General features: G+C 29.9%; 2 protein-coding genes across 2 annotated transcripts; one reads left to right on the top strand and one right to left on the bottom strand.

Moving 5' to 3' along the window:
* LOC130982305 (probable mannitol dehydrogenase) lies at positions 1-2,121 on the bottom strand. Its single transcript, XM_057906267.1, has 5 exons — positions 1,739-2,121; positions 1,516-1,629; positions 875-1,388; positions 545-695; positions 1-438 (listed from the first exon to the last, which is right to left on the bottom strand). Exons 1-5 carry the CDS (start codon positions 1,837-1,839, stop codon positions 233-235), a joined length of 1,086 nt encoding a protein of 361 aa, XP_057762250.1. The 5' UTR covers positions 1,840-2,121; the 3' UTR covers positions 1-232.
* An 897-nt stretch (positions 2,122-3,018) lies between these two features.
* On the top strand, positions 3,019-5,811 carry LOC130982302 (probable mannitol dehydrogenase 3). The gene is made up of 5 exons (XM_057906260.1): positions 3,019-3,200; positions 3,267-3,380; positions 3,755-4,268; positions 4,374-4,527; positions 5,377-5,811. The coding sequence occupies exons 1-5, from the start codon at positions 3,097-3,099 to the stop codon at positions 5,580-5,582; spliced, it is 1,092 nt and encodes a 363-aa protein (XP_057762243.1). The 5' UTR covers positions 3,019-3,096; the 3' UTR covers positions 5,583-5,811.
* Positions 5,812-10,555: the final 4,744 nt, after the last annotated feature.

Below are 10,555 nucleotides of genomic sequence, written 5' to 3'. Positions count from 1 at the left end.
TTAATAAAGAGAACCGTATAAAATTTTGATTTGTCGTTAGAGGAATAACTCCAATTCCAGATCACGTACAAACCATCCTTTTATTTAAGATATGAAATCACACAAATACATAATAATTTGGAACCTCAATGATAGATGACAGTAATAAAACTAAAAGTTGTCATACTAATTCATTTCTTATTATTTTTGGCCATGCTTCATTTTGCTGAAATTGAATTAAGTACAGCAAAGCTTAAGAGGTAGACTTGAGTGTGTTTCCGATATCAATGACAAATCTATATTTCACATCTGCTTTGTGAAGACGGTCCATTGCTGTGTTGATATAGTCAACAGGAATGACTTCAATCTCAGCTTTTACATTATGCTCAGCAGCAAAGTCAATCATTTCTTGAGTCTCCTTTAACCCTCCAACGCTACTACCAGCTACTATTTTTCTCCCTGCCACGTTATCAAAAACACTTGAACAACTTCATAGCTACTAGCAAATATTATATTCTATTAATTACTTAGTCATAAAAATACAGAATATTTTTTTTATGCTTACCCATGATTAAAGGAAACACTGGCAGCTCTAGCTTCGCTACTGCACCAACCAATACAAGCTTTCCATGAGACTTCAACATTCCAAGCAAATGTAACAAAGGATGATCTGCAGAAATCGTGTCAATAATACCATCCATTGTACCAATAACACCCTGCAAAATGAAGAATTACACATTTCTTTATAAGCTATAAAACACAAATTGTTAATGCTAAATGTATACGAAAAAATGATGCATATAATAATATTCTTATTTATTTGTCAACGGAATCACTTATTTTAAAAATTTAAACTGATAAAAATAAATAATATGAATAATTATATCTCTAATACCTGCATCTGATCTTGGTCAGTGCTTATGACAAAGGAGTCAGCTCCCAAATTTTCCAAGGCCTCCTTCTTTTTATGAGGCGATGTACTAACAACCGTGACCTTAGCGCCAAAGGCTTTGGCGAACTTGACAGCCAGGTGGCCTAAGCCGCCAAGACCAACCACAGCAAGATGTAAACCGGGCTTATCGAGTCCGAAGTACCGGAGGGGGCTATAAACTGTAATCCCAGCACAGAGCAGAGGGGCGGCTGCATCAAGTGGTAGTCCGTGGGGAATAAGAATCACGAAGTCCTCGTGGGCTACCATGGTGTCGGAAAAGCCTCCGTATGTGGTTGTGCCGTCGACATTCTTAAATCCATAGGTGGGAATCTTTTTTGGACAATAACTCTCAAGGTTGTCAACACAGCTTTGGCATGAACGGCAGGAGTCAACCATGGTTCCAACACCCACTTTGTCCCCAATCTTGAACTTTTCTACCTTGCTTCCCACCTCTGTCACTTCCCCAACTATCTCATGCCTGTATATATATCATTATCATCAAGGATTTTCTTAGTAGTTCATATCTGTGCTTATTTATTTCTGAGACAGAACATAACAAAATCCATTTTAATTTTTGTATACTAAGAATTAGGAATGAAAGATACCCTGGTACTAATGGATAAATGGAAACGCCGAAGTCGTTCCTGGACAAGTGAAGGTCAGTGTGGCATATTCCACAGTACAATATTTTCAAGGTCACATCTTTCTCACCCGTTTCCCTGAAATAATTAAATTGGACATTCATTAAATCCTCTCTTCTTTTGGGCAATCATAATCATAATTACATCTAACAAATTACTCAGTTCAAATAAGGTAAAGTGAATGAACCTTCTTGAGAAGTTAAAAGGGGAAAGAAAACCAGTAGAATCTCTTGCTGCCCATCCGAAAGCCTTCTTAGGATGCTCAGATTCATGTTGTGATGCTGCCATTTGAATCTCTCAATTTCACAAATCTTAAGGGAAGACAATAATGGCTTTCTAAGGCTAATAAGTGCTGTTAAGATATTTCACTAAGAGTTTGTACTCATCTGTGAGCTCGCATTTAATTTGCCGAAAGTGATTATTGGCTAAGTCCAACTCCAACCTCGGCTTATTGGCTTGTTTTAAGATACAATCGGAGCTCCATTTAAGAGTCTGTCGCTAGCCAATGAGTTATTGCATGCACAAGACGGAATTCGAATTCCCAACACTTGTTTAAGTGAGTTGACCACTCGACCAACCTAAGCCAAGTTGGTTGTTTCTTCATAGATATTGATGTATATTAAATCATAAAGAGGGCTGCGTTATACAATTTTATTACGAGAATTATGTCTCCTTGTAAGTTGTAAACTTGTCAACGTCTTACCCCGGGGGCGGCTAACATTTTATACCATTTTTGTTAGCAATTCTTTATCATTTAAGATGCACGGTGTACCTTACCTCACAAAATACGAGTAACATTTTTTATTTTTGGAGTGTTTTTATACAAATTAATTTACTGTTTTTTGGTGCACTTAAAAAATATGAATTTTTTTCTTTGAAATTAATGCATATTATTAAATTTATTTTTTCTCACCAATTACTTCTATATCCAATATAATAAAAAATTGTAAGTAATGATATACCAAAAGATTAATGTAAATAACAGAATTTTTTATATTCTAATACTTGTCGACGTATTGAATGAGCTATATAGATGTTGACAGTGTCTGCTGATAATATTAAAAGTTTAAAACCGTAAAAGTCAATTTTTCAAGTTTGATAGTATTTTTTTTTTCCGTTTATTTACATGGGCCAAATCCTCCGTCGACTTGGTCATGTCACGCTCCCCCTCTGGATCGGGTCCAAATCCTCTTTATTTATTTGATACGACGAAATTGTTTTCGAAAATTTTTTTTATGATATCCGGCATCCGCTAGTTCAACAACCCAACGAATAATTCATTACAAATTTAAATTTTATTTAAAGGTGTGTAGTTGGCCAATTAATTATTACTTAAACATAAGAGTGATTCGACCAATCCAAATTAGTTTCAACAACCATGATATGCTAATTTGATTAAATAAAAAAAGTCACCATCCCACTTAGCCTATAAATAGCGAGCAGAATATTCATTAGTTCCAACACACTCAGAATCTTATTTGTTTCAACATAATTATTACGCCTTTGAAGTGAAATAAATACAAGAATACACTGACATAGATTCAAATGGCACCATCATCACAACCTGAATTTGAGCATCCTAGGAAGGCATTTGGATGGGCAGCAAGGGATTCTTCTGGAGTTCTCTCCCCTTTCAATTTCTCTAGAAGGTTCACTCCACTGTTTTTCTTAATATCATGAATTTTCAAAGTTGTTTGACTTTTGAAATGTTGCAGGGAAATTGGAGAGAAAGACGTTGCATTAAAAGTGTTGTATTGTGGTATATGCCACACGGACCTGCACATGGTGAAGAACGACTGGGGCAATTCCATCTACCCAATGGTCCCCGGGTATATATGCTTTCTACTTCTTTATGAATTCATTTTTTAAATTAAGTCAGATTTATTTAATTTCAATTCTAATAGTTAGTTACTAAGTCCAAAAGTAAAATTAGTGATTTGTATTAAGGTGAAAACTCAGGTGTATTCGACTTCACGTGAAGTTGATAATTATTCACGTGAAGTTCGTTAGATGAAAATTTAGTCAAATCATCTAACAACTTTCAATTTTTAATTATCGACTTCACGTAAAGTTGACTGCACGTGAGTTTCCACATACTTTGATTCTTGTTGTCTCCTTGCACTTTTGATTCATTTCAAATTTTCAGTATAAGCTAATAATGTGAAAAATCACCTTTAACAGAATTGGTGTTTGAAATAAACAGGCATGAAGTAGTTGGCATAGTGAAAGAGGTGGGAAGCAAAGTACAAAAGTACAAAGTTGGAGACAAAGTGGGTGTGGGATACTTCGTGGAATCTTGTCGCTCCTGCCAAAATTGTATTGACAATCTTGAGAATTACTGTCCCAAAAACATTGTAACACAAGGTGCCAAAAACATCGATGGTACCACCACTTATGGTGGTTACTCTGACTCAATGGTTGTTGATGAACGCTTTGTGATTCGAATTCCTGAAGGGCTACCTCTTGATGCTGCGGCTCCTCTCCTTTGTGCTGGGATTACAGTGTACAGCCCTCTTAAATATTATGGGCTTGATAAGCCTGGTTTGCATGTGGGTATAGTTGGGCTTGGTGGGCTTGGCCATATGGCAGTGAAGTTTGCCAAAGCCCATGGGGCTAAGGTCACTGTCATTAGTACCTCACCCAACAAAAAAGACGAAGCAATAATACATTTGGGAGCTGATTCATTTTTGGTTAGTCATGATCTAGAGCAGATGGAGGTAAAATATAAATCACACTTAATCATTTAATTTTGACTCCTTAACCAGATAAAGTCTTAATTAGAAATAGAGAACAATGAGGAATTAACAATTGTGATTCTATAGGGTGCAAAAGAAAGTTTGGATGGCATCATTGACACAGTTTCTGCTCTTCATTCCATTATACCTCTAATTGGCTTATTAAAGACTCATGGAAAACTTGTTATGGTTGGGGCAGTTTCGAAGCCTCTGGAAGTGCCAGCCTTTCCTTTGATTATGGGTAAGTGTATAAAGAATATCTTCACATGCTATGTCTTAACAATAATATAATGCGTAATTAGAAGTGGAAATGATTATGATGGATAATAGATTTTACAAAAAATGTTATTTGTATATTAAATCAGTGGTCAATATATTTATGTATAAATATATGTGTAGTTTTTTTTTTTAAAGTTTGGAGTGAGATTCGAACCGTAACCTCTATGTGAGTATGGAAAGACTATGTGTAGTTTAATTTATTTTTAACGTATATTTATATTTTAACATGTATTTTATATTAGTGGCTAACTTTGATGATTGATTTTAGTGCATAAGTAACATAAAATTTTAATATGATATATCTAACTTAGAGTAAGAATTGATAATCAAGAAGATAAAAAGAGAGAAAATTCAGGTAAAAGAGAATTTTATTAACATTCAACATTATTTTTATATTATAATTTCGTCTAACATTCTTATATATTAGGAAAAAGATTACAATTTTTAAGTCAATAATAATTACTCAACATGTTTCTTATTCCTTCAATTTTTCTTTTGATCTCTTATTAATCTTTGTGAATTCACTATTTTATTCTTATTTATACATATTTGGATACTAGAAAATATTGAAAATTAACATTTTAAATTAATCATAACTAGCCAACATTTGTTTCTTTCTTTAATTTTTATTTTTTGCTCTCTTAATCTTTGTCAATTTACTACTTTATTAACTGTGTTAGTTAGACGGAAAACAAAAGAAAGAGTTAATGATTAGAATAACATTAAAGAAATTAGGGTGGACCAAATGCTAGTGTATGTCAACATAAAAAGGTTTTGAAGTTAACATACAAGTAATTTTCATTATTTATAGGAAGAAAACTTGTTGCTGGTAGTCTGGTTGGAGGGTTGAAAGAGACACAAGAAATGATTGATTTTGCTGCAAAACATAATGTGAAGCCTGAGATTGAAGTTGTTCCCATGGATTACGTGAACGTTGCAATGGAGCGCCTCGCTAAAGCTGATGTCAAATATCGATTCGTCATTGATGTTGAAAACTCGCTAAAACCAAGCTCTTGAGCTTTTTGCTCCAAAAAAGAATAATGGGTGAATCAATGAAGAATGATTAAAATTACAATAGAGAGTTTCATCTTTATCATGTTTTTCATTTTGATTTCCTTTTTTTGTATTTTAAATAAAGTTGATGTTTCTGTGATTTGGCATTTTCAGTTGCCAACAAAATTTACATCTTATAATAAATTTAGTATGTTTTTGAAAGATAAAATAAATATGATTCCTTTTTTTTTAACCGTCTCAACACAATTTATTTTTTTATCAGTAATTAGTTATTAATATTTAATATAGTGTCTGGAACTAAATTTTGGAGATCATAGTGAAATTTAGATTTGGAAAAAAAATAATAATAAAAATTATGAATCTAAAAGACTATTTTTAGAATTCAGTCCTCTTCCACACACTAACACACACAGATTTTATAGTTAGTCATTTTTTATGTATACTTTTTTTTTATTAATATTTTTTCACTTTTTAATCCATTATATATATATATATATATATATATATATATATATATATATATATATATATATTAATCCTTTTCACTTCTTAATATTATCAATTATTTTAAGGTGGATACTAGAATGAAGACTTTATAATTGTCTTCATATAAAAATATTTTCTTTTAACCCTTGGATAATGGATTTTATGGTTATTGGATTTTGATATTTATAAAAGTGTTGTCTTTATTTAAAGTGTGGCTAAATAAATAAATCACACTTTTAAACAAAACATCTTCATAAAAAGATGATTTTGTCATCTTCATTTGAGTAGTTACTTTATTTTAATATCAAAAATAAAAAATATAAAAAAAAAAGTGTAACCAAAAATATATTGTGTCATAACATTCTTTATTAATTTTTATTTTTTATTTTTTGGTTAACATAACATTCTTTATTACTAATTTTTTTTGTCTTTATGGGCCTTCTTTTAGCAACATTTTTTCTGGTAAACTCTCCAAGGTATCTTTGATAACTGTGTAAAATATGGCTTTTTTTTTTTTTTGGTTTACCCAAACGGTATCCCCCAACCCGACAGGTTAAGGACTAATCCGTCGCGGATCTGAGTTCCATTTAAGGGTCTGCCGCTGGCCAATGGGTTGCTGCGGACGAGTGAGCTGACCACTCGACCAACCCAAGTTGGTTTGTAAAATATGGCTTTATTTGGTAGTTTTTGTGTTGTCCTGGGCTTTTTAGTCCAATCATGTTGGACTTTTAATAAACATTACAGTTCCAAAATGTTTATTTACAGTTTACCCAAAAACTAACTCGGACAGAAATAGAGATACCCAAAATTTCTGACAAGAAAAAAGAGATACCCCAATGATGGATTTTTTTTCTTATATAAATAAGAAAATCATTATTTCTAAAAAAATAAAAAATAAAACAACGCTATTTACTAGAATACAATTTTTTTTTTACGAATTCAACCATGCAGTTCGCCCAATTTAAATGGGATTAAAGCGCTATATCACTAGGTGAATTAGCTCAAATGGATTATTTATTGGGATTAACTACATACAATATCTAAACAAAATTTTATCATGATAATTAATACTCTTTTGTTTTCATTTTGAAAATAATGATTCTTTTTATTTATAAAAGAAAAAAAATCCTTTGGAAATAATGATTGTTGCCAGAAGGACATCTACATTTCCTCATCTCCAGTGACTTTGAATTGCAGCGATTTCTTCGTTGTTTGATGGTACCCTTTTCTATGTTGACGAAAATGCCCTTTAATTTAAAATGAACTTGTTGGTTTTATAGAACAACTAGGTAATCAACACTAATCATACATTTCTTTCAATTCCCTCTGAAACATACAAATAATAAGTGATTTTTTCAAATATACTATTTTTTTTTTTTGAAATTATTATATTAGTTTATCCAAGTGAAGAAAGAGAGAAGGAATAGTACGTAGATGAGATAGAATAAAGCATACATTAAATAATGAAGTGTGACGATCCAACATGAGCAGGGGAAAGGACAGGGGCAATGCAATGAGAAGAAGTGAAGTTGATGGATTATATATTGATGGGTTGGATTATGGGACTATTACTATACAACAATAGTGACATGTCACAGCACGCTCCCCATTTTTATTACCGTACTCTTCTACCTTATCCAATCTATCCAATATCGATTATGCACTCGCATATAGAAAAACAAACTTAACTAATATATAATATAATAAACACAAATATATTACATAACTAGTCAATATAATGTATATAGTTACGTTATTTCTATACTAACTATTGTAAATAAATGTAATTATATTGTAATAATGTATTTGGATTAAATAAGTTTTTTAATTTTATAAAAATAATTTTTTTTCTTTTACAAGTAACCTGTCATCATCTCAAAATTTAATGAAGCACATTGCTGTGCAGAAATCTAAATAAACATCTTTTTAAATTTTATTGAACCAAAACAAAACATAGGTATTTTATAAATAAAAAATTTGTTTAAGCTTATATATTTAAGTGTATTTTCAAAACTATTTCAAAGTACACTAATATATATTTATTTATGTAATATTTGTAGAAAATATAAATACTTTAACTAATTTACTTTAAAGACTTTTATATATAAAATAAAAAATATAAAATTACAGAAATCTTAAGATCAGAAACAAATTTAGTTACATCTATATCTTTTTTTTATATGTAAGTCGTGGTTTAAATCTATAAATTAAGAGTATATAAAGAATAAGACACAGATGTAACTAAATTTATTTAAAATTATTTATAGTTTTATATTTTATAAAAAAAATTTTTAAATATATCAATATACTAATTTTAATAAATTTTAATTGTTAATTTTAATTATATATTATATTTTTTTATAATTAAAATTAATGATTAAAAATTACTGAAATATCGTAATATATCAATATATTTAAAAAATTTTCTATTTTATATATTAGAAAAAGATCCTTGCTTTTAAGAATGAAGGAGGAGTTGATGATATTGATGTGCAGCAGTATCATTGGGACAGTGGAGATTGCTTCAGAATGGGATGATGCATCAGTAGCTGTCCACAACAACCAAAGATGCATGCATGCATGCATGGAATGGATGAGATGTGATGAGATTCACACATAAATAAAAGGACAAATTATACGTAGCTATATTTTACCTTTTTATTTTTATATGTATTACTATTACTATTTTTATTTTATTTTCAGTCAACCCCATATTTCATATCAGAGGTGAAAGCGATTGTTCATTTGACGAACCTTAATACTTGACGTAGGGAAAGTATGCTTCTGGATTTTTGTCGTTAACATTTATTATTTCCATCGATTGAATAAATGAAGTACTAATAACCATATGCATTGCAAAAATATTTATTATTTATCACTTCCTTTTTGCATTTATTTGTTGTGGCAAGTAAATGGAAGTGGAGATTCTGAGCATGTTTCAGTACCCAGCTTTAGTTTCACTTCTTGTTCATTGTTATTAATACCTGTTAGTAGTAGACCCCATATTTCAAATCAAATAACTTCAAAATGAGTTTGTTTATTCTTCATATAGTATGTTGTTTGGGATGGTAATGGATTTCATGGGACGGGGAATTCCAGTCTCGTCTCTATTAAATAAAAGGCTCATGCTACATGTACATTAAAATTAACCATTAAAATTAATCATCAGTATAAAATACATATTAGAATATAAATACACATTAAAAGTAAATTAAACTACATATGTATTTATTTATACATAAATATATTGGTAGTTAATTTTAGTAACTAATTTTAGTGTACAAATAATATTTCTCTAAATAAAATACTTTCTGTTTTTATCTTATTTTTATTATGGATCTTCGTTTATTTTTTTTGAAAAAAAAATAAATATTCGTAAATATTCATAAATATTAAATTTTAATTTTTTTAAAATTTATATAAATATAATAAAATTTATTATAATTTAACACAATAACATATATATAACGGTATTTAAGTAATTTTTTTTTTACAAAAATTTTATAAATTTTCATAAAAGGTACCTCAATCTCCACTTCATTTCTGTTTTTGAGTAATGTTTGGGAGACAAAAAAAAAAAAAAAAACAACCATAACTTGTCTTATTTAGCATTCATTAATTGTCGCAATAATTAATAAATACTAAATAAAACAAGTTATGACTATTTTTGTCTGATTTTTTTTATTACCAAACATTTTTGTTCTCATAAATATGGACATGTGCGAATTTTCTTTTGTCATCTCTATATATTGTTAATTTTTTATAGTTGAAGTACGTGACTGTTTTAATTTTATTTTATTTTGTTCGTACATTTGGACATTTGGTATAGGCCTTATCAAAATTGCTATATATTAATTAAATCATTGTGTGAACTCCATCAAATTCAAATAGTATGGAAGGACTTCCATGAAGTCACTCACTGTCCCTGCTCTAACATGTAACATGTTGAATTTAATGCGCGAGGACCCGGGTAAATTTTGTTTCCTCTTTACTTGTAAGCAGTAAAAATAAATAAAAATAAAAATAAGTTATTTTTTGTCCTTCATATAATAAATATAAATAAGATTATATTTTTTTGGTGACTAAAATAAATTAAACAAAGAAAAACAAAACAAATAAAACAAGAAACTGCTTAAATAGAGGGACAGTCCCGTTTAAGACTATTCTTAAACTCTTCCCAAGGTGAAAGAAGCTCCATATGCGAAAGTTGTAACTTCATCGCCATCTTTGCCATAGTATCTGCCACCGTGTTTGCATCTCTCATAATCAAACGAAAGTCAACACGCCAATTCCAATGCATGATATCTCTTATTTTGAGCACCAATAGATCAATAAACCCAAAACCATCTTGAATAACAAGATTAATTTTACTTTGACATAGATAATTTTTTTAAGTCAAATAGCTAAGCTATATATTTTATAGAATTTAATTTTAATATACTATCAATATAAAATAGTTTTATATGTGTATTTAATTACTTATTAACGCT

The sequence above is a fragment of the Arachis stenosperma genome, chromosome 5 (assembly GCF_014773155.1).
Source record: "Arachis stenosperma cultivar V10309 chromosome 5, arast.V10309.gnm1.PFL2, whole genome shotgun sequence".
NCBI classification, from domain to species: Eukaryota; Viridiplantae; Streptophyta; class Magnoliopsida; order Fabales; family Fabaceae; genus Arachis; species Arachis stenosperma.
Note: the sequence above shows the minus strand (reverse complement) of the source record. Positions and strands in the feature narration are given on the sequence as shown.